This window comes from Juglans regia, chromosome 12, assembly GCF_001411555.2.
Source record: "Juglans regia cultivar Chandler chromosome 12, Walnut 2.0, whole genome shotgun sequence".
In the NCBI taxonomy this organism is placed as follows: Eukaryota; Viridiplantae; Streptophyta; class Magnoliopsida; order Fagales; family Juglandaceae; genus Juglans; species Juglans regia.
In genome coordinates, this window is record NC_049912.1 from 30,364,606 (window position 1) to 30,389,138 (window position 24,533).

At 35.8% G+C, this 24,533-nt stretch overlaps 3 protein-coding genes across 8 annotated transcripts; 1 reads left to right on the forward strand and 2 right to left on the reverse strand.

Moving 5' to 3' along the window:
- Positions 1-595: 595 nt before the first annotated feature.
- Positions 596-9,158, reverse strand: LOC108982231 (delta-1-pyrroline-5-carboxylate synthase). Of its 3 annotated transcripts, none has more exons than XM_018953539.2 (20): positions 8,775-9,158; positions 7,404-7,475; positions 7,211-7,314; positions 6,973-7,075; positions 6,646-6,807; positions 5,644-5,921; positions 4,994-5,144; positions 4,711-4,875; positions 4,427-4,504; positions 4,070-4,159; positions 3,468-3,554; positions 3,296-3,382; positions 3,092-3,188; positions 2,867-2,970; positions 2,671-2,746; positions 1,815-1,965; positions 1,623-1,691; positions 1,439-1,505; positions 1,282-1,352; positions 596-974 (listed from the first exon to the last, which is right to left on the reverse strand). In XM_018953539.2, the coding sequence occupies exons 1-20, from the start codon at positions 8,796-8,798 to the stop codon at positions 899-901; spliced, it is 2,112 nt and encodes a 703-aa protein (XP_018809084.1). In that variant the 5' UTR covers positions 8,799-9,158; the 3' UTR covers positions 596-898. The 3 variants fall into 3 exon arrangements, with proteins under 3 accessions (XP_018809084.1, XP_018809083.1, XP_035539050.1); XM_018953538.2 differs by lacking the exon at positions 8,775-9,158 and adding an exon at positions 8,194-8,384; XM_035683157.1 differs by lacking the exon at positions 8,775-9,158 and adding an exon at positions 8,194-8,384 and having other exon boundaries at positions 1,623-1,965.
- Positions 9,159-9,697: 539 nt separating this feature from the next.
- On the reverse strand, positions 9,698-14,687 carry LOC109019324 (protein YIPF1 homolog). 4 transcript variants are annotated; one of them, XM_019001599.2, is made up of 6 exons: positions 14,410-14,687; positions 13,493-13,532; positions 13,272-13,355; positions 11,668-11,833; positions 10,436-10,709; positions 9,698-10,101 (listed from the first exon to the last, which is right to left on the reverse strand). In XM_019001599.2, the coding sequence occupies exons 1-6, from the start codon at positions 14,461-14,463 to the stop codon at positions 9,916-9,918; spliced, it is 804 nt and encodes a 267-aa protein (XP_018857144.1). In that variant the 5' UTR covers positions 14,464-14,687; the 3' UTR covers positions 9,698-9,915. The 4 variants fall into 4 exon arrangements, with proteins under 4 accessions (XP_018857144.1, XP_018857143.1, XP_035539051.1 ...); XM_019001598.2 differs by having other exon boundaries at positions 9,698-10,193; positions 14,410-14,686; XM_035683158.1 differs by lacking the exon at positions 13,272-13,355.
- Positions 14,688-16,807: 2,120 nt separating this feature from the next.
- Positions 16,808-24,443, forward strand: LOC109012010 (folylpolyglutamate synthase). The gene is made up of 16 exons (XM_035683159.1): positions 16,808-17,030; positions 17,160-17,299; positions 17,427-17,492; positions 18,128-18,237; positions 18,578-18,638; positions 19,295-19,378; positions 19,483-19,539; positions 19,664-19,724; positions 20,504-20,550; positions 20,710-20,787; positions 21,365-21,529; positions 21,613-21,903; positions 22,679-22,757; positions 23,048-23,200; positions 23,361-23,518; positions 23,957-24,443. Exons 1-16 carry the CDS (start codon positions 17,021-17,023, stop codon positions 24,014-24,016), a joined length of 1,620 nt encoding a protein of 539 aa, XP_035539052.1. The 5' UTR covers positions 16,808-17,020; the 3' UTR covers positions 24,017-24,443.
- The last annotated feature ends 90 nt before the right edge of the window (positions 24,444-24,533 follow it).

Genomic DNA, 24,533 nt, shown 5'->3' on the forward strand with positions numbered 1-24,533 from the left:
TTGCCTTGTGAAGTTAAACGAAGCAACTTTCAAGAGAAGCCATGCGGAGAAGATGGTTAGAGAAGAGAGAAGGCACGCAAAGAAGATTACCAAAGAAAAGAGAGGGCACATGGGTAAGAGGCGCAATGAAGAGATTTGTTTAACTTCAGATCCCGCCCAAATTAGTCAATGCCTGAGTTAAAATCAAAACGATTCGTTTGATTAAATCAGTCCATATCAACTTCTCGGTACACTTCGGTGCGCAAATTCGCCTGAGTTAAGAGTTTTCCTTAAAAAAATGACTTTAATTGTTTAATTTATATTTCAAGAAGAGATTAGTACAATGTTTGATTTACAGCAATGGGAACTAACTTGGTTTTTTTTCCCCCAATCCATTTAGGTCTGTAGACGACAATCTACATTATCCGAAAAATAGTTTGTTTCGGCTATTACACTGAAGTTTCTCATTATGGATATACGAGTTTTCTTTCAAATATGCAAATGCACATATATGATATTTTATGATATGGTGCGCAGATTTAACTCAAGGGTATGTTAAATTCATTTATTTGATGAGTTTTTCTATTTCTAGCTTTAATTCCAGAGATTACCTAGCTTTGCTGAAAATCATCAAAGTGAAACTACTAAATCCCTATTCGATAGGGTGTGTTCTCACAAGTGCAGAGAAAAAAAAATATACCGACTTCGATAATAAATAAAAATCTCCAAAGCAAAGAAAACAAAAATAAAAGAGTAAAAATACGATATTGTCCTAAATCATCATAATTGAAAAGCTTACGGGGAGCATCATATGCGAACCGGGTGACTTTGAAAACCAGGATCAAATGAATTCCGGGGGCATTGGCAACAAAGTGAATTGATAGAATGGACTAGTAATTATCAGACCATGAACTCGGGACTAGTTTGCGAGGTCCTTGTGGGTGTAGACCACCCCTTTATCACCATCAACCACTTGTCCACTTCCTCTGAGAATCCTGCATGTGCAACAAGACAGTAACTTAGCTCGACAAAACATATTTATACCTATTTTAGACTCTCCTGCGAGTGCTAAGACATGTTCCTTGTGAAGCTGCATCGTTTACCTTGCTAAAATCAATTCATACATGGTGTGTGACTATGTGCATGTGATAATACCAAAGGAAAATAAAATAGTTCCATCTAAATTGCGCTAGCATTACAGGGATTGTTACTGATCGGGGATTCCCGTGTTATTCATTGAAGGGTAAAAATGACAGAACTTTGAATCCATTAAATTTACCAACAAATATCAGTAGTTCATACCATCGTGTTGTTAACAATCCTTCAACTCCTACTGGACCCCGGGCATGAATCCGGCTTGTGCTTACCCCGACCTATTCAGCCATCATTGAAGAAAATCAAATGCAAAAGCAACGACTCAACTAATTTTCTGAATAATTGCTAAATGATGTTATTATACCTCTGCACCTAGTCCAAATCGAGCCCCATCACAAAATCTGGTACTTGCATTGTGAAAAACAGCAGCACTGCCCACAAAGCGCATTAAATGTGTTATTGAAAACATTCAAATGATGAAAAAAAAGGAATCAGGATACAGAAGCAAGAAAGGACTATATCTATTCATAATATACACATATTTCAACCTGTCAACTTGACGCAGAAAAACTTCAGCAACTTCGTGGTCTTCTGCAATGATACAATCAGTGTGTGCACTGCCAAAATATGAGAGGCAAGTGAAAAATTGATACATTTCCCAATTTATAGTAACTAAATATGGATGCGTGCATAGACACGGAGAGAGTATGTTTTGTATTAAAATGAAAATGCTAACATGCCTTCCATGTTGATGTATATGATTAATGGCTGCATATACATCATCCACAAATTCCACAGTGCAAGCCATTGAATTGTACTCATGATGAAATGATCGTGCCTCCGGAATATTCAGCAAGGAGCTTGCTCTTGGCCCTCCATATAACGTCACACCTGCAGAAGAGGTACGTCAGTTGGCTATACTATAGAATCTTCTAGAGGCATTTTCTGCCTTTTTGTTAGTTTCAAAAGATTTAGAACAACTTTACTACTTGCATTTAGTAAAAAACCATTGTTTTCAACACCAAACTGGAAGACACTGAAATGAAATCTCAACCTTTGAAACTGCCTCCAATTTGATCTGACACTGGAATGGAAAACCCAAGGGATATACTTTTGACACTCCTGTTGTCCCATTTTGATTCTTTTCCCTCCAAAATGGCAAGAATGCTTAATGAAGGAAAACATTTTTACCAAATTGTTCAAAGTGACACGACTTTTAATGAGTGTCTTCATTGGTAGTTTGAAATCTTGAGGGGTGATATGGGAAGATGAATATCTATATACAGGGACTTCTTGAAAGTGAAGATGCTCAATATGAGAAAGGAGTAAATTAGTTTGAACATCATCCTCAAGTTTCTATTAAATAGAAGGTGAGGAAAGAATACTGATCAAAGTAACTTACTTCCACAAATATGGAAAAGTTAAAAAAAAGAAAAAAGAAAAAGAAAAGACTGGCCACAGTTGATTGTATAGAGGTTCATAATATAAAGAGAAACTTAGGGTGCATACAAACGATTGTATAGAGGTTCATAATATAAAGAGAAACTTAGGGTGCATACAAACACCCCCAAACTAAGCATGAAAGGAAAGCCTGACCTTCAGTCTGAAGATCAACAATAATCTCATTTAGTCCTTCAGTATGAACCAAATCCTTATGTACAAGGAGTGTTTCCTGAGAATAGCAACAGAAGCAACAACAGATAAGGTAAATCCAAACTTATGGTAACGATATTCAAGGTCTATAGAACTGAGAGTATCACAAAAAAAAATGTATACAATAGATAAATTATACCATTGCATTACAGACTGCTGGATAATCTACTTTTGCATCCAAAACAATTTTCTTTGCCATATCCATGTTAGCAGATTTATCAACATAAACATGGCAAATTCCGTCTGGGAAGAAAATAACGCAGCTTTAGTCATTGTGTTTTCTACAGGAGGAATTTTACCCAACCTGAGCAAGCACACATTGCAGATTATACATGAACAAGAGAATATATGTAGTTTGCCTCACCAGCATGGCCCAGAACGGGAATTTTAGTGGAATTCTTGATTTGAGATACAAGTTTATTGCTGCCTCTTGGAATCACGAGATCAATTACATCATCAAGCTGACACACAAACATGAATGCTCACTTCCAACTTGGATCTAAACTCAATTAATATTCTGCTAGTGAACATGTTTAAAAGACCATCATTTGTCATAAACTCTACACACCTTAAGCAGATCAGGAATCTCATCTCTAGAAGCCACAAGACCTATAAGTTTTCCTCCAACATTTTCCGGGATGGCTGTGGTAATGACCTACAAATTTCAAAAAGAAGGGTGACTTAATGAATGATTTAAGCAACAATAAAATAAAACCATCATTTATATGTAAGAACAAAACCTTGTGTAAGATTGCATTTGACCGTTTGGCTTCCTTTCCTCCTTTCAAGAGAAGTCCATTTCCACTTCGAATTGCTAAGGAAGCTATCTATTCAAATGATAAAACGGATGAAATGATGTTATAATCAACGGAAGAAAACACATTTACAATTCAGAAACAATCCTGTTAGCTTGTGTATGTGGCTCAGATTCTAGACAAAAATCAGTTTAGATGACTTATTGAATTAAATTAATACACAGAGTAGATTCATATTAGCCACATGCAATACCCATAATATTTTGTGCTTAGGTGGTAACAAGATTACAAATTTACATGATGATGACAATGTCAGCGTCCAGAATATGAATCACCACAACTTTGAAATATCTGCTGGTTCATTCAAATATAGTGCAAGCCGCTCGTAAAGGATACTATGTTTAAAATCATATTATTATTAGCTTGTGCTTTACTTTACAGTCGATTGAACAAGGCCAACTTAAGCTTTTATAAGTTGATCGAGGAACAACAGCCCTCAAAGGCATAAAAACCAAATAAACTCATTCACAATATCAAGAAAGTATTAAGAGCTGCAAATGATAATCCAAACGTTAGGTCCTATATACCTGCACCAGTGCATCAGGACGAGACTCAAAAACAATAAGTAGAACGCCCAAGGGACTTGATGTTTTCTCTAGAACAAGTCCATCTGCAAGCTGGATACAAGAGTAATAACAGAATCATTACATGTTAGACTGAAAATATCTTATTTGGAATACAGATTGTAAAGCTGTCTTTCTCCAAGAAATCCTAAAAAATACCAAGCTAGCTAAAAATAAGTTGTTTCATTCATTTGTGTATGAAATAGAAGTTGCAGATTAGACTTCAAATTGATATAGAACTCCTAATACGTCTCTACCTTTGGCATTGGTATGTTAGGCAACCAAAAGCCTGAAAATATAATAACAATCACCTTTGCTCACCTGTGTTCTCTTTAGCACACGGCCAATTGGATCTTCCATGTTTGCAAGCACACGAATCGAGTTTGCAAGGCTTGAAATCTGTTATTTACAATTAATCCATTCAGAGCAAGCACTTAAGCTAGACCTTTTGTGCAATAAATAAACACTATTCAACTAGCGCGATCACACCCATATGTGTGCAGGATAAAATTAAGATGGATACAAGCCAGATAGAAAGAAAGCAGCAACAGGAATCTCAAAAAAGACTATTTTGAAAGACAATCTTATGTTGTTTTGCATCTTGCCTTCCCTGGCTTTAAAGCAAGCCGAGCTATCAAGGATTTTTCATATCCTGCTTGCCGTGCAGAAGCGACATCCACTTCATTTTCAGAGTTAATTAGTTTTTCATTTGCTTCTAGGGCATCGGCTATGTCAAGAAGAATTTTTCTCCTATCATGTGAAGACAACGCCTGCAGAATGAGATATCATGGCATACCTTAAGTAACTTCATTTTACAAACTTAATACGTTCACTCTGATCAATAGTTGATGTTTCTTCTGCAATTTGGGTCATTTATGATGACAATACCTGGAGCCGTCTGGAGCTTTCCCTAGCTGAAACTGCCATCTCACGTGCGCCAATTTCTTTAATTGGGGCCCATAAATGTGCATTTTGATGAAAAAGGGTTCCAATACACTCTCCTTGAAGGACTTTAATGATGTTTTCAACGGCAAACCCACTAGAAACAGCCAAGAAATCATCACACAATCAGGAAAAGCAGGCCAGCTTAAACCAAATTAATCCCCTAACTCATAATAGTTATTTAAGTTGTTGGAAAAAGAGAGCAGCTTTTGAGATGAAGCAGCAGGAGGTGGGGGTAGGGGAGGGATAGGGGATGGTGGGGAGGGCGGCATAATTTATTTAACCTAAATTGAGAAAGGAAACTTGAAAAAATTTGAAAACAGAAGTGAATGAAATGTAAATATAATATCCTGTACAGATATGTTAGATTCCTTTTCCTAGTTTAATTTACAGAAAGTACAAATGGTTTATTAAATAAGCTTATTTCTTTCTTTTTTTAAGAAAATATTTCTGACTCAGGCCACACAGTCAAAAAAATGTTTCGAGACATTTTACAATTGAAATTATCTGAATACAAGACATTCCAGGACATATTGTCAGTCATTGCACTATGCTTAACCAAGTATTGAAATACAAGCTTATAGGACAAAGTATACCTGGTGATAACAACTGGGATGCCAGCACTAGCGGCACTGACAGCAGCTTTTACTTTTGCAGTCATACCTCCTCTTCCCACCCTAGACTTGTCTCCAAAAGTAATTTCACCCTGATGTTTTTCCTTAATGTATGTATGGATTAGCTTTGAGTTTGGATCACTTGGAGGGCCGCTGTAGAGACCCTCTACATCGCTCAATAACACAAGAAGATCAGCTTTTAGCTCCAAAGCTAGTAGAGCAGCCAAACTATCGTTATCCCAAAATATACCAGAAGAATCCTGGACAGGTGGTCATGATCAGAATTATATGAATAAATGGCACAATGAGTACCACAATTTGGAACGGATGTAATTTAAGAGGCAGTCTAGGAAACATATTTTTGAAACTTGGCTATGTGCCAAAAATAGTCATAAGATACTAATTTAAATTATATCAATGGTAAATGCCCGAATCTGCCGTCTTGTCTCCCCGTTATCCCAACCCAAAAGTATTCTTTGAAATGTGGGTTCAGTGAGTGCATGCGCACATGCTTGGTTCATTTTGCAAACGACAAACAGTTTCTCCATAAAGAATAAGAAATGGATACATCCTTATCCATTGTATCCAGATATCAATTGTCAATCCAAGTTCATCGGTATTATGTAGCAGCCTACTCTCAACTCAACAAAGACCTGATAATAAATTTTTAGTAGCCAATGAAAAGTAAATACTGTAAGGCAAAAAAGCCCAATAAGATTAATTTTGAACAAAATGTGAGAGAATTGACAGAAAATAAGCAACTGTAGCCCAGAGACGAAAGAAGATGTATCTCCAGAATTTTTTAAGTATTCACAGAGTCTCGTAAACAGCTTGATCGTGTTACAGCCTTACTAAGTTAGGTTGGATGGCTTCTTACACATACTACTACTTGTCGACAATAATAATAATAATAATAACAACAAACAGTGTGTTAAAAAAAATTACTTTCAGCACAAACAAAGAAGCCAAAGAATGGCAGCATACCTCATATGGAGCTTCCCTGGTACTGACTGCATCATTTTCATTGAATATAGGAATAACCTTCAGAGCTAATAGTGACTTTACAGTTTCACTCAGTTGGTTTCTAAAATCTCTATCCCTAAAATCATTATCTGTCACAAGAAGCTGAGCTGATGTGATATCCAACTGCAGGAGGGGAAAAAGTCAAAAGAGACTTTAGACATTTGATCCTAAGCATACACAAAAAAGGATGAAAACTGAAAAGCCATCGTACAGCACCCAACAAGTCTACCTAGAAAGATCAGATCAGACTCCAATACAGGAGAACAGATATAGCACCCATCATATTACCTGAGTAAATAACGTGTCGTAGAGAGCCATGAGACTGTTTTGTCCAACAGCGGCACATGCCTTCCCATCAAGTTCAACTTGTGGTTTTTGAAGATCAGCAAAGCTGCAAGCCAAAAATTGCCAAGTTCTTAAAACATTCCAACTAGCTCAAAACAAACACCCCCAACCCCTGGGTTCTAAGATAAGATCTGATTAACTTTTTAGAATTTGTTGTCTTAAGATGGAAGCAGTGTCCAACCTACTGTTGACTAATCTCCTGAATCGAAGCCGTTGGCGGCCAAGACCAACAGCACCAGAGGACACTACAATGACCTCGTAACCTTGGGAATTCAATGTCTTAATCTGCATCACGGTCAAAATCTCTAATATTATAAAACCACCGAACACGTTCCCAATTTAAGAACAATATAAGCTGATGTGATACAGTATACCTGCTCACACAGAGCTCCTAATCTTCCCAACGCTAATCTTCCATCAGCTCGAGTGACAACAGCAGTCCCAACCTTCAATAGTTAAAACAAAATATCAACAAACGTGCAAAAGCATCAGTTTTTCAAATTTTTTGGACAAATCAAGGTGACATTACTGACGCTTCCTTAAGGTGAAAATGCGCAATAGGATTTGATAGTGAAAACCTCACAAGAAATAGAAATTATATGATTTTTGAAAAACTCGCGCTTTCTTTAATTGAGAATCAAATACAGGAAACGCTAATAAAGTTTGCACAAGAAAGAGAAGAAAATAGAAGCACAGAAAAAAGGAGGTCCGTTGAGGTCGTACTATAAGGAGTTTGACCAATATGTTATAACAATTGGACATCAATATTCCCTTCCATTTGTCACTAAATCCGAAATTTCTATAATCTCTCGTCGGCTTCTTTCCTCATCAAGTAACAAAAAACCAATTAAAATTCTTATCCACTTCATTTCTTTCCTTATTCGATATACAAACAATGAACACGTTTTTTGAGCAATTTCAGCTGCTAACAAATACAGGAGTAAGCGTAGATAGAATCGAGCAGATTGAATACATAAGCAAAGGATCAGCGAAAAAAATAGCAACTTCGAATACTGTCATTATCAGATTGAAAACGAGAGAATGTCGTGTTAAATTTTCCAAAAAATCCCGGTTAAAAGGGAAGTGGCACAAACTGCATTCTTGTTTTGGTTAAACAACAGAACAGGAAGGATAATTTGAAGCAGAGAAAGATGTGAGAGAGACCTTGACAACAAGGCGCTTGACGTCCTTGACGAAAGCTCGGGAACGATCCATGTCTAAGTGGTTTCGGTGGACGATTCCAACTCCGTCCGCAAAATGAGGCGACGCGGAGTCGGAGGGCGCAGCTTCTTGACAGGAGTTATAGTTTAGGTTTTTTGAGATGTCGGATATAAGCTGATGTCTGAATCCGTGGGCTCAGCTGCCTTAGCTTATTGTAGTAATTATTTAACAAAATATATTAAAACTTAATTTAATGACAGGATGCGAGGATTTTGTGGAAGTAGAAAATCAAAAATATTTTTGTACTGTCGGTCTGTGACTGACGGTATCGTGATGTGGCGTTTGGTAATTGGGAAGGGCAAGGGCATGAAATAGATTAGTTTGTTTTCGAACATGACCACAGCCGGCGTATACCTTTATCGGCCTTTCGGCTAAGATCAAATGAATACAGGCGGCGCAGGGCGCTTTGGGGTTGGTAAGGACGCAACAACGTTTGTATGTCTGTTTATATATCGTGTCATGTGGCTCAGAAAACACAGGCAAAAAAAATCCCCCTACGCCTCTTAACAAAAAATTTCACTTACATTTGGAAGTTGAACTACCAACATTCAATCCGTCATGCGCTCACGTCTTGCATTTTGCTAGCAACAGTCAATCCTTGGAAGGTCGGTTCTGTGTACGTTCCTCCAAGCAACCCTCTGCAGAAAGGAAATGCTATCCAAAACAAGAGACAGAACCATTTGGCACGGGCACTCCGTTGGCTTAAACTAGAGGGGCTTGTCCCCGTAGTTTAGCCCTTACAGGGGCATGAGCAGGATTCGTCCCTACCCAAAAAGCCTTCATTGTCTTCATCGCCCAAACACTTGTTCCTTCTTTGTAGTATCGGATCAATGGCATCCAATAATACTGCACAACTCACATCATCTGCTTCCCTGTTAACAACACAGTTCCAAAGCCATAGACATCGCTTGAAAGCGAGCTTGCCAGTGCCAAAAGAAACCATGGCTTTTGTAACTCCTCGCTTGTTCAAGACCCGGTTGGAGGGCTCGGTGTCAAAAGAAAAGGTTGCGTGCGTTTGCTTCGACCTAAAAAGCTAAAGAAGATGAAGAACTGCTTTTGGATCGGACTTGCTTTAACTCTTTACAACTTCATCATCCCTTCTATTCGCATTGAGAATATAATTGGATCATAATCTGTATATAAAAATTACTATTGGAGATTGTACTGTAACTGTTTGCTCGACTTGCCAAATTTGGCTTCATTTTAGCAGTGATCAATTCGTGCTTATTTATAGAGGACAAGCTAAGGCTTCACGTATCAAAGCTCAAGCGTAGCTGATGATATCATAACTATACAACTTGTCAAAATAATTAACTATGACTTAGAAAGCGTGTCACGCATGAGTTGAAAAGGGTAATTTCATTGTCTGCTGGTCGGGGCAATCACTATGATAAAAATTAGCGTAGAACTAAAGATGGAGTATATTTACACAAGGTTAAAGCATAGAAAACTCAACGATTGCGTTCTCTACTCTGTTAGTATTGGTGTGTTAATAAACTGACACAGAAACACGATCACTCGCATCAAAGGCACCAACCTCTCCTCATAATTCTTTCTGGTCCCGCTTCGTGACTCAGATACTTCACTATATTACAAATGCAACCAAACGAGTAGAAGTAATCCCAACACACGGCAAACTCATCTTCCAGACAAATTCCCATCCAGCTATTGCCTTAACAAAAAATGTTTCATAAAGAAAGGAAACACACTAGTTTTAGATCTGGACACTGCACACGGCCAGCTGCATGAGCTCATGGAAAGAACCAGACCTTGATGAAGATTGCCAAAGCCATTTGCAAGAAAAATGCAGCAACCACCATCAATGAAAGATCGCTCCCCTCTATATAAGACCTGAGGTTCAAGGCAACAAAGCATGCTGAGGAAGAACCAGCAAGAATTATAATGATCCACCGAAGAAGCTCAACTGGGATGAGCAACAGAAACTGAAAAGTATTCCAATGCATATGTATTAGATTCTTCATGGTGCTCATCAATCTTTTCAAGGTGACTTCTTGGTGTCCAATCACAATGAAGGCAGTTCACAATTAGGTTGAAGATAAGTTATGCAGGTTCAATGCAGAATGTATTTCAGAGTGCACATATGCAAATCAAAGACAGTAGCTATCCAGATGTAGGGAGATGGGGACTGGGAACCAACAGCAAAGCAGAGAAGATAGCAACTTACTGAAGACACAACAAAAACAAAGAGGGAATATCCCCACAAGCACCAAAATCGAACAAGGCTAGGTTTTGTGCCCAGATACTGGAGCAAGAAGTAAAATGCCAAGGGCACCACAATCACGTAACCATAGACTGAACCCGCTGCCACATTCATGTAGCTGACATCAAAGCTCCAAGAAGTAGAGCTGTCGCTGTGTTTCTGCATTAAGTAGGTGGCACAGTTTCCAAAAGCAGCAAGCACAAAAACCAATGTAGTGGATATCCAGATAAGTCCGTATCTAAGACAAGGGAAAAAGAAAGGTCAAATATTAGATGCTCATGTAAAATCACCATTGTGTTTGTCATCTAACCATGAGATCCCGAGCCCAGAAAGAACACCAAAAGGAAATGTATTTATCACATTATCAAAAAGCTCAGATTTAACTCCTCGAAGGATAAATATATTACTCATTTACAGAAACTATAAGCATAGTTCTGTGATTTTGTGTGAATCAGGAGGCAGAGTTAAAATGTTCAAAACGCGTAAATCTTATTGCATAAAACATCTTTAACATACTTTTCTTATAATAAGATAAATATTTGTAGAAAACCCATAGTCAGAATTTAGATTTATGCATAGATTAAAAAGGAAAAGAAAGAAGAGGCATTGCAGGTGTAATTAAATTTGCACAGAACAGTATGAGACAGGGTCAAGAAACTGTAAGCATATTGAAAGCCTAAAAGTGCAGCAACCTTCAACCAACAACATGAGGGGTGGGGAAGGAAAAGAAAGATGAAAAGGCAGAGCACCTTCCCGGATTTCTGGTTTTTATCTTAGTCCTTAGCAACACCTTCTACCAGCCCCAAATCTTTTCAAAACAAAGAAACAATCTCATTGGTGCAGTAACTCTGTTAACATGAGAGTTTTGTCTGCTTTACCATAATTGTGTTATTTGTAAGTCTAATTTCTTAGTCCTCTAAATCTTTAATCCAACTACTTAGTACTTACCCTGACTATATTTAGTTCTAGTTTATCATTTCATGATGCCTAAACAAGTCTTCCGTATGTGTTTTTATGAAACTGAGTTTCTAAATTAATTTTAATCATAATAGTTTACAACTCTACATCGAGTGTTAAAATATCAAAGGGATTTCCATTCAAACAGTCTTGATGCAGATACTGCCTACTATTTTCACATTCCTTTTTTCTGAAAAGTTAAAGGAGTACAAACGAGAGGAAAAAAATGCAGAACTCACAAGTCAGGGTTAGCATCAATCTTGTGAGAAAAATCTCCGCCACTGGGATAAAAAGAACTCATCAGTCTGTTTAAGACGATGTCTGTATCAACATCGAAAAATTGTATATATGAAGAGATATTAAACACTCCCTTCCAGCCATTTGCTGGCTGTTGCTCAAACCCTTCTGCAAGGATAGAAAGACAGGGAGATCATTAAACATGACGCAAATGTTGTAGCAGTCAATGGAAATGTCTCCAGTGCCACAAAAAAGACAGCTACAATTATTGTACTGCCTATAAATATGTATTACAGAATGAGTCGAGATTTAAAATTGGGTATCAACTATCAACTCAGTGCTATAACTACCACACATTCCTTGCATAGAGAAGATGCAAGAAAGTTCCAATATGTCCAAAGAATCTCCCAATCACATATATGCAGCTGCCAGATAAGTTACCGAAAATGAACTCCTGTCTGAACTCTCATTCAGTAGCTTTACCCAGTAAGGTTTTAGTCTTATGCCCAGCCAACATCTTCTGTTGCATCCAAATTAATTCATACCTTTTCCTATGATTCAATTTTATGTGAAATTGTTTTCGATGATTCAATTTGATGTGCAATTCTTTCCAATGACTCAAATTTACAAAGGAGCACAAGCGGGAATTGCTGAGTAAGAAGTTACATCAACAAGCAAAAACCAGAAGGAAAAGAAAATCCTAGTACACAAAAACTCTCTTTTCTCCATTTTTTTTTTCACTAAACTTTATCTCTATTTTACTTATTTTCATTGATATACTTCGATAAGTTACAAAATCTAAACAAATTTCTGCTTAGACATGTCTTCTCCACTACCAAAAACAACCTCCCATCAGAATTCTCACTTCAAGAATATTAGCAGATGACAAACACATATTTATCCAATTGTATCGTGATCAGATCTTCTGTCTCACGTTACCATTGTGTGTGATTCCTTCTAGTTGCAATAGTTAGAAATAAACATGAGAACAGGCATTGGAGGCCAAAAAAAAAAGACAAGCAATATGATGATATTTTCATGGAACCACAAATCCACTATAAAACCAGATGTAATCGGCTAGATCTTTGTGATTGAATCTACACTTCTGCTATCTTTAAGTTCAAAAGACCATAATGGAGCACAGATAAGCTCGACCAAAATATTATCACCACCACCCAGATGGATAGGGGAAGATAAAGGTTTTTTGATATGTTGATACATGTTAAGAAAACAGTCATGACTCTAAATTCTTACGAACATGTCTTTTTTCTGTTCACTGGGAATTCTAAAGAGAATCTCGCATTGAAACTAGATGAATCTCGAGACCAAAGAAAGGAAAAGAAAGCCATCCTATGACATGAAATGAAAGTTAAACTGCACTCTCTAAAGATATTAAACAAAGAAATGAAGGTATCATTACAAGGGGTGAGCAGGAGATGAGATATTCATTTGAAGTTCTCAATTAACTTATTCAAAATTTCTCATGCTCCTCGAAAGCCTTGGCAATCATCAGGATCGCACTTGTCTAAATGGAAGCTATACCAATTAAAATTTATATTTCCAATAACCCCCCAAAGTCCAGGAGAAAGAAAATTAAGAACTATACCAGTTGGACTTCCAAGAGTTTGATAACCCCGCCCTCTTTCTCCTCTACTATTTGGAGGGAATATTTGCAAATTTGCTTCAGGGACTGCATATGAGACTTATAAGTTCAGAAGAAAGTTTTTAGGGGTACAAACAGAGAATGATTCACATATAACGGTATATGATGACAAGAAAACACTTGAATGCATTGGAAATAAATATCTTGGAAGTATAACCCCATACCCTCATAGTTTGAAGCATTCTTTTCTTCACTGATGACAGCCTACACAACAAAAAAACAGAAATATAACAATAATAACAGTAACAATAACAATTTGGGTGGGATGTGGTTGGGTCGGGACAGAGAAGAAAAAGAAGCTTAACCCGTTTGGATAGTGAAAGTGTTTCATCTCATCTCATCTCATCATTACAACTTTTCCAAATTTTCTCACAAAATATAATAAAAAATTCAAAATTTTCAAATCCCAAAACAACAAAAATATTAAAAAATAATATTCTAACAATATTTTATTCAACTCTCAACTTTCATTTCAAACCATCTCATCTTATCTCACTATTCAAACTCCACCTAAGACTAAACACGATTTCGAACGTATATATGTGCTTTGTGCACATCATAATTACAACTAATGGGCAAAGCTCGATATAAATTATCTGGACCCAGATTTCAACCCCAAAGAAAGTAAACCTAATTTACAGCAAAAGTACATATTTGGTAACTTTGGCGAAGAAGCTGCTTTGACATCATGGAACGAATCGAATACTCATAGTCACGGGATTAAGTTATATGTTACCTACTCTAAAGTTTACAGAGTTAGACAATAAGTGAATACATAAATTGAAGCAAGTCCATTAGCGCCTTCCAAAAAAGGGAATATTATTTTTGAAATGTCTATAAAACATTATTCATCCACATGATCAGGCTCCTTGCTCAGCAGGAGAAAGAAAGAAATAAACTAAATGTTTCATTTTCCTAGTAGAACCATTTCGCTGAGTTGATACATTTACCTCAAAATTGAATACAGAAAGGAGGAAATATCAGAGTACCAAGAACAACTCACATAGAAGGGCAGTTTGTGACGTAAATATTACTATTAGAAGGAAACAAAACAAGTAAACGGAAATGGATCGAAACTTACAGGCACCGAGCCAAGCAAATGGCTGGTGGGGAGGCTTTTGGAGGACTCGTCCATGATAAAGAAAGCGATGGTACGGTTTGGTGCGTACGAAGTCAATACGTCGAAGAATTTGAGTCGAATCTGAGATTTATGAGAGCAGAAACGGGGCTACGAAATTGGCCCTAGACATTGCTCTTCGTAGTTTGGAAGGAACGCGGAGGATCAGACCAGAGGCCGAGCGGTACTCGCTTAATGGGCGGGAGATCTTGACACGCGCGTACAAGGAATCTGATGCACACGCAGGAGTCTAGGAGTTTGCTTTATACAGTGAAGCGTGAGATGGTTACATTGGTGTATCTTGGGCTCCTCGTCGGCCATAATAATTAGTAAAATAAAAATTATATTCATCATCTCTATGTTACATATTAAATATACAAATAATATTATTATATCTCTTTAATTTATCTTTTCTTTTTTATCGCTTATATATTTCATTTTTTAAAATTTTTTTCTTAATAATTAAGAAGTGATTATTAGTGTATTTATATATTTTTTATTTTTTTAAAATATTTAAAAATGTTTAAAAATTGTTTGAAATAAAAAATATAATTTACATTAGGCGGCACAAAAAGTAGGCACCTACAGTTAGCAGAGTAGCATCACTCTATATATAATTTTTTATTTATAGTCTTTTTTACCAATAAAAAAATTAATTTTTTTTCCTTAGTAAGTATATAATGTATGAATGATAAGTAGAACAACTCAATTAGTTTAGCAGGAATAAAATAAAATAAAAATAAATTTGATTTGTGATATGTGGAATGATAGTAACAAAACTCTTTTTAAACTGTTGTAAGTATAGACATTTTAAATTAAAGTAAAAAAATATGATTATTTTAATATATAGTAATAATTGAGTTGTAATATAGTTGGTGGTGTATCAATGTAATAATGGAAAATGATAACATTACAATTATTTTACAACTCTATAAAAAATGGAAGGTAATTTTGTAATATTAAAATTTATTTTTAGGAAAATGATAGACATATAACCATTTTTATAATTTTATATACAACTATATTTTAAATTAAGGGTATCTTTATAAAGTAATTATAAAAGTAATATCATTTTAGGATTTTACATAAATACTCTTATTTTAAAATATAATTGTATAAATGATTGTAGATTGTACTTGTATCATTACTTTTATTTTTAATAGAGTGACATTATTTTACTGGTCATTAAAAAATGAAGTGTAAAATAATTATAAAAAAAATTGTTGATGAACCATTACTAATATTTCCATTAGGGATAATGCTAGGGTACCGATACTTTTACCCCCCAATGTACCGATCAGTTCAAAATGCGTTGTTTTATTTTTTAAATTATTTTTTTAAAAAAATATATAAATTTATTAATAGTGACTTCTTTAATCATTAAATATAAATAAATAAATAAAGTGTTTGACCATCGGTAGAAGTATCTGTTCATGTAATTTTGAATATTTTCCTTCTATTAGAGGAAAGCCATTGGAAGGAGAGCAGTGATAGACTAATTATGATTTATAACTTAAAATTTTTTAATATAATAATGTTTTTTATTAAATTCAAACATACCAAATCAAAATCAAAATAAAATTTAAAATAATAGTATTTTATTAAAAAATTATACTCATCATTTCTACATATCACATATTATACATAATTTTTTAATTTTTTAATTTTTTTTATTAAATATGTGATGTATGAATGATAAGTAGAAAAATTTAATTAGTTTAGAAAGAATGAAATAAATAAAATTTTAATAAAAAATTTAAATTAAAAAATCTAAATAACTGTAATATATAGTGTCTGAAAATAATGAATAGCAAAATCCTATTTTATTACATAGCTGTATACACTATGTTATTAAAGCAGTAACTTTATCATCTCGAACCACTGTGGCTGAAGGAAACTACATGAGATTCTCCGGCTCAAATCAAAGGTCAACACATGTTTTTGTTTTTGAGTCTTTCACAGGAATATACTAACGGACAATGCTACTACAGCTCTCCAGCGGCTGGAGATTTGGCATGTATTTTTATGTGTTTTTTTAAAAGTTTTTTTATATAAAATTTTTTAAAAATAAAAGAAATTAAAAATATCATTAAAAATATTTTTTTAATTAGAAAGTAAAAAAATATATATTAAAAAATATTTTTTTAATCACAAAGTAAAAAACATTTTTTAAAATTTTATTTTGTAATTAATAAAATATTTTTTAATAATATTATAAATATTTTTTATTTTTTTAAAAATATTTAAAATTATTAAAAAAATCTATATAAAAAAAAAACTAAAAAACACATAATGCTAATGCTCTAGCATTATGCTATGCTAACAGGCAACTCTCTCTCTCTCTCTCTCTTCTCTCGCCAAAAGATAAAGTTAAAAATAAGGTAAGGCCGTAAAGAGGCACAACCGCAACGCCAAGAATGATGCGGTTGTTCCTCGTTGATACCATCATCTCAGTCCCTTAGGTCCAACCCTCCAAACGCCTAACTCATCTTCCTCACCTCGCCAACTACTCTGGGCGCCACACCCCTCTCTCAATACTCAATACTCTGTTGAATTCAGGTTCCAGCATATTGCAATGGAGGAAGGTATTGATTGGCCATCGTTTTTATTTCATCGGATATATATACATACATTTATATATATATATATATACTCAAAATATGTACTTGAATCCAATGCTCTGTGTGTGGCTGTTGATGTGTGAGCCTCCGTAGGTGGCGATGGCTGTCAGAAACATTCAATTACTCCGTATGAAGAGGCGTTGGATGCTTTGTCGTCTTTGATCACGAAACGCAGTCGTGCCGATAAGAGCAACAAGGGAGATCGCTTCGACATCCTCTTCGATTACATGAAGGTACAAATTTGTGCCGTTTGGCTATGGAATTCTTCTTTGACTGCAAACTGAAGTGGCTGATGGCTAATACGGCTCTTTCTTATTATTGGTAAAAATTCTTCTGTCTCGTGGTGTATGGATTGTATAGATACTGGACTTGGAGGAGCCAATTTCGCAAATGAAGGTTATCCACGTGGCTGGCACCAAAGGGAAGGTACTAACTTTTCGCTTTAATTTGTTCTTTTCATTACCGTTTAGCAATGTTGCTGTTTCTCAAGAACTTATATTGTTCTAATTGTAATATAAATCTTGATTAATTAACTTCATTTTTCTTTTCCATGGCGTACGTCCTTCAGTATTTTAAATCTGAGTTCTTAACTTCTTAATTTTCATGTCTTTTGATTTGTACATCACGAATTTGAGATGTGTAAATGAACGGTTTCCTACATGTTAGAATTGATACATGTTTTATATTGAAGGGCTTGAATTTTACTCCTTTTGGATCTCCAATCACTAAATTGTGAATTATTGGCTCTGGCCTTGGTCATTGTTCTTTCGAAAATCTGCTTTATGTAACTCCTTAAAAGCTTCACTTATGTCCCCCCTCCTATATTTTTATCAATTAAAACTTTTTTGATAAATAATAAGAAGATTTTATTGACAAGTAAATAGTTATAGCCCAAGTATACAAGAAGTATACAAGAGAAAACACATAAACACAAGCTAGGAACTAGAATAGTCTACAAGCAATGAGAACTGATTTGCTGCAGAAGTTTATTGCTTCTACAATTAAACCTGTTTTCATATGCTGGTCATCACTAATTAGTCTTTTCTTTGGGGCTTCATAAGGGATCCACATGCGTCTTTGCGGAATCTATATTGCGTAACTGTGGCTTCCACACAGGACTTTTCACGTCTCCTCACCTCATTGATGTCCGAGAGAGATTTCGTTTGGATGGGTGAGTTTTGGATTTCTATATTTCTTATAACCAGTTCTGTTACTGCTCGTAGAATATGTCAATTGAGTGTTCATAATAATAAATTATATGATTTCAAGTTCTTTTGATGAATGGAATCATGTGATCATCTTTATCTTTAATTCAAATTAATGGTTCATTTATGATTTTGATAAATCTTTTGGAATTAGTAAAATTCGTAGTGCCCTTGTGTCTTCTGAAGCCCAAAGCATACTAAATTTTATTTATTTATTTTCCTAATTGCTCTTCTCATTTTTTATTTTCAAAATCATTTGTATTCTAGTTAAAGGCTAATATGTACTCTTCTGGTTGACTGCCACAGTGTTGACATATGTGAAGAAAAATTTTTAGCATATTTCTGGTGGTGTTATGATAGACTGAAGGTATGTTTGCACCCATATTAAGTTTTTTCCCTTTTATTATTACCTCTTCCCTGATTTTTTGTTTGGTTTTGTTTTGGATAATTGATTCTTCCCTGGCTTGAGCTTTGGACATGGTATACTGTATATAAATTCAGCAATTATTTTTCCTAAGTATTCAGAAATTATTTATGTGAGTAAGAGAGTGGATATTTGGTAGCGATTAGTGATCGTTTGAGTTATTGGAGCAGACTCCATGCTCCTATAAGTCTCTGTTGAATTAAGTTGAGTAGCCGATATCAGGTAACATGAGATGAATAGGTGGTTTCATGGGCTGTTGGATTTGGATGGGCTGTCTGACCTGAATAACTTGAAACCAGATAGGATATGAGAATAGTTTTTTAATTATACATATGCAATGTATATGTATGTATTTATATACATGTGCAGGAACCCATATTTAAATATAATGTGTTGGGGCTAGATGGGCTGAACTGCCCATTGTAAGCTTGACCTCACCTGCTATTCCATGGTTGAAGACCGTTCTCGTGAATATAAGTTCCAAAGGAGAAAATTGACATCTTAAGTTTCTTTTAGTTATTTTAATTGCTTGAATGTTTTTGCGTTCAGTAAGTTTGAAATTATTAATTCTGGTGATTTCTCTATTTGTTGGTGTGTAGGAGAATACTAATGAGGATGTACCAATGCCCACTTACTTCCGCTTCCTTGCCTTACTTGCCTTCAAGATATTTGCAGCAGAGCAGGTTTGATGCGTATCTTCTAACTTCTCTAGACAGGTTTTTTTCCCATGTGAACAGATGGATAGACTATGTCGCTATTGGAATCAGAAACATCTTCTTTCATGTAGGTCGATGTTGCTATTTTGGAGGTTGGATTAGGTGGAAAGTTTGACGCAACAAATGTGGTACGTGTAATCATTATCAGTAAGATTTGTATAAATTAAATTCACCTTGAGCAGGGTTTACCAATGGTATTTTCTTTAAAGCTAACGTTAAGGATAACTTGATATTGATACCTCAACATTTCAGGTTCAAGCCCCCATCGTATGTGGTATATCTTCCCTTGGGTATGACCACATGGAGATTCTTGGTTAGTGTTCTAATCCTGTAAACTAGGTAATTTCTGGTAATTATTTTATGAAGCTGTTGCAATGTAAATACAGTTAGATATATTTTTTGTGCTTTCCTGTGAAAGAGATTAACTTTTTACACCGAGGTGTGATTGTGATATGTGCACCATTAGTTGAAAATTACCAGTGTTCTTGGTTGTGGGCGATGTTCATTAGGGGCTCTCTATTATGGGCTAGGTGTTTTCTCTTGTATACACCTAGTGTACTTGGTTACGCCTATTGATATTAATACATTTTTACTTATAAAAAAAAAACCATTAGTTGAAAATGCAGAAAAAAGTCTGATGTTTTCCTTCACTTGATGTTCTATGTTATGCTCCTCCATTGTTACATCTACTGTTGCCCCAACTAGTCAGGGTTGCTTTGAAGTAGTTTTTGGAGTGAAAACATGACAACGTTCTTTTGATCATGATACATAATCCATTTATACAAGATTTTACCAACCTTTGTCTGCATCCATGAGCTACCACGTTTTGTGGGGATAAGATACTGGTAAGCTTGTATATCTGTAAGCCCTTGTTGGCTGTTGAACTGAACAATGGCATAGTAAATGATGAAACTCTTTGCACCTGAATGTTATTACTAAGCCTTCTAGGTGCTTACATCAGAATTTGACCTACAATATGCTTTTGATAGGCTTTGTGATTATACAAAGCATGCGCTCAAAAAGTGGTGCTTAAGCCTTATTTTCTGTAACAAGTCTAAGTGCTTCATTTTCATTGTTGGACACTTTAAACAGGAAATACTCTTGGAGAAATTGCTGGGGAAAAGGCTGGCATCTTTAAGGTGTCCTTTTGATTTTGAAGTCCTTGAATAATAGCCTATAGGAGTTGTTTCTTGTGTCCATTCCAATTTCACCCATAAAAAAAAAAAATGTCTATTGCACTTTCAGTCATTCCTGCCAATCTCCTTAATACTTGATAAAAGTTCTTTCTTCTTTTGCAGCATGGGGTTCCAGCCTTTACTGTGCCTCAACCTGATGAAGCAATGCATGTACTTGAAGAGAAAGCTTCTCAGTTGGGTGTAAGTTCATTAGTTATTTCTGTTTCCTGTACAATTGGAATGTGCATTTGCCTATCAAAAAAAAAAAAAAACAATTGGAATGTGCATGGCATGAACTAGGCTCCAGCCTGCTACAGTGAATGACATTCTTGTAAAGTTGGTCACCTATTAATGCTTACCTGGATTATGTTACGATTCGTCTAACAATCAGGTTTGAAGTGTTGAAAGTTGAAACAAATTTTCTGAAGTTCTTTGTTATCTTTTTTGAACTTCCTAAACATAATAAAGTAATAACACTTTTATTGTATTCTAATGGTAGATTTTTTTTGGATTGTCAAAAATTGACTGACAAACGGTACATTAGGCCTTGAGGCTGGTCTTTTATCGAGATAAATCCTTCCATCTGTCCTAATTTTCAGTTGTCTGACCTTTATTCAAGATCACATTCAATGTGTGGATTCTTCACAAGACAAGTGCATTATACCAATTTAAATTTAGCTGTCTTGGGTGCCCTTACAAAACAGGATAGCCTGTATTATGCCAAATGGGAAAATATAAAAGGTCCTTCCATGGGCTGAGAAAAGCGTACTGTTTACAGGCAAATCTTCGAGTGGCACCACCGTTAGTTGCTGACTTACTAAATGGTGTAAAACTTGGGCTTGAAGGTGAGCATCAATATCTAAATGCTGGTCTTGCTGTTGCACTATGCTCCACTTGGCTTCAGAGAACTGGCCATCTTGAAGCCACCTACCTGGAACAAACTGTGAGTTCTATACATGAGATCTCTTGTATTCATACCATGATTTCTTATATCAGTTTATTTATTTTTAAATCTTCATGGAGCAGAGCTCTTTGCCGGCGCAGTTCATTAAAGGTTTAACAGCAGCCAGTTTGCAAGGGCGGGCTCAGATTGTCCCTGATACACACATTGACATTGAGAACCCAGGAGATCTGGTGTTCTACTTGGATGGAGCCCATAGTCCCGAAAGCATGGAAGTATGTTCAGGATGGTTTTCTCTTGCCATTAAAGAAGACAGCCAGCAGCCCTTGAACTATCAGCCACAGGATAATTCTATATCCTCACATGAATTCATACAGAGGCATCCTGGTAAGAGATCCAGAAAGAACTCCGCACAGGTACATCACTTTTGAACCCGGTGGAGTATATACTCTTTAGGTGTTTACTGGAAAAGAAAACAGAAGTTGAAAACTAAAATTAGGTTGATTGTATGGCCATCCATGTAGGCAGTTCAGGTTTTGCACAAAACATATGCTTGACAGATTTGGTGCAAACTGTGAAGTGGGAAATAATGCTCAAATCTGCAAAGTGTGAAGTTATGCTATGGTGTTGGCCATTATATTGTTATCTGATATGAAAAGATTCTTGGTTTCAAAATGCAATGGGTACATAATAAATAGTTAAATTACTACAAGCGTAGGAAAGACTAGTGTGACTGATTGGCTCCTAGTTACATGCCTCATTGGCAAACAATGATCCACTTGGATGCTGGTCTGGAAAATATGATGGATGGTAGTATACTTTCACTGGACTCCATATATTTGATGTTTTGGTCATTGTGTGACACGAGAATTAGAAATTTGATGTTATAGAGTATCTGATAACCCAATCTGCTACAATGAGGCACATCAACTATAACTTGTCCCATTAGCAGTAGCATAAATTGTTAAAGGATGCATGCCCCCTGACTAAATTCTCATTGTTGTGTCTCTTGTTATGGTGGACTTGGACGTTCAAGTTATGCAAATTTATTTTTCTTATTTTTGTCTGTTTTGCTGTAAACATACCCAAAAAAAAAGAAGACCAATTTTTTGACCTTTTATACTTGGAATGTCGGATGTGTCCTTTCATTTTGGGCGGTATTGCGCTAAAGTTGTTGAGAAATGCATGCAGATACTCCTGTTTAATTGTATGTCTGTGCGAGATCCTCAATTGCTTCTTCCACGCCTGATGAAAACCTGTGCCAGTCATGGTGAGTACTAAACCTTACGCAGAACATGACCTATTACTGGAATAGCGTGATTTGGATAGAGTGCCTGGGATTCAAAATATGCAAAGATTCCCAGGTGATCTTAAGTAAATAGATAAGAAGCTGAACTACTAGTTTCTGCAGAATATTGTATTCTCAAAAACCAAAAGTAAGTATGAATCTGAAGAAAAGATTTTGTCCTTCGATATTGATGGGATTTATCAGGGAAGTTTTCAATATAAAGATACATGTCTTGATATTCTTTTGATTAATCAATATTTGGTTGAAATTAGGTGTTCACTTCAAGAAGGCACTCTTTGTACCCAATACGTCATTGTATTATAGGGTTGGCTCCCATGCTTCACCACCTACTGATTCTCAAGTTGACTTGTCATGGCAGTTCAATCTTCAAGGAGTATGGGAAAACCTGATGCAGGGTAGCAAAGGTATTGAGTTAATACATCACTCATCGCCGGGTGCATTTGATTGGAGGAAATGACTTGTATCTTTTCTTTTTCTTTTTTTTGTATTTACTATACATGGTATAGACCAGAGTGCATTTGAGACAGCTTGATTTCCTCAGTTTGGTTTGAATTTGACTTTTAGGTGATGCGAAGAGCACAGATGCTGATTGGGAAGAAGTAAAAGATGATACAGCACTGCCTACTAAAATTTGTGAGAACAGTGCAGTATTTTCTTCTCTCCCATTAGCTATTAAATGGCTCAGAGATACCGTCCAACGGAACCAATCTATTCGCTTTCAGGTAATCCTTTTCTTGCTGGGAAACAGAATTTCCTGCTCTCTGTTTGCCGAATTCCATAAAAATATGTGATATTATTGGGAGCGCTTGTGAAATTTAAGGGGTCATGTATACAGTGCCCCAGTGGAAAACCATCTTTATACGATCTTAAATAAATCCTTGAACTACAGCCTGATTAATTTTTTCACGAGACTGGCTTACACCAATTTGGTACCCAAGCAATGAATAGTTGCTTTATCTCGCAAGAGCACCTTTCAATGAATAAAACCACAAGTGTGTCCTGTTTCAGCTATAGCAACTTAACCTGTGTAACATGAAATAATCCACAGCTTATCTGTTTGTCCGTGTGTTCTTCATCCATCAAACATATTCGTAGACTGGAATTATCTTACTCCATTTATTCTACTGTCATTTAATAAGTCATATAATTGACTCATTCAGGTCCTTGTGACTGGTTCTTTACATCTTGTGGGTGACGTGTTGAAGTTGGTGAAGAAGTGAGTATTCAAGATGCGAGGGCAGAAGAGTTTGGTCGTAACAGTGTAGTGGGTGAGTTCTCTCTGGTAACAAGTGCCTGTTAATGTGCTGCTGTATGCCGTTGACACCGCCAGCCGTTCATGTCGGCATTCTTGGGCATGAGAGAGAAACCCCTTCTCTTCGACTGAATTAGTTTCACAAAGAAAGTAATTTGTAGTGGCAGCTCACGTGCTATGGTATCATCCTTTCCCTCATGACCTTACTGAAAACAATGGCATTCCAAAAATATTACTTGCAAATAGGGGGTATGGTGATGATTATGGATGGTGTTACTCTCTTCCCAGATAGGATGTTTTATCATATCATCTAGGCACCATTTGACAAATATTAGTTTTATGGGTAATAACACCTTCCATTAATTTGCGAATCATATAAATAAGGGTTTAAATCATCGTGGCATATTTCACTTTCGTCTATAAATTAATCATTATTGTAAAGCTCCAATATTTCAAGTGTATGGGTATATCCACATTTGTAAAAC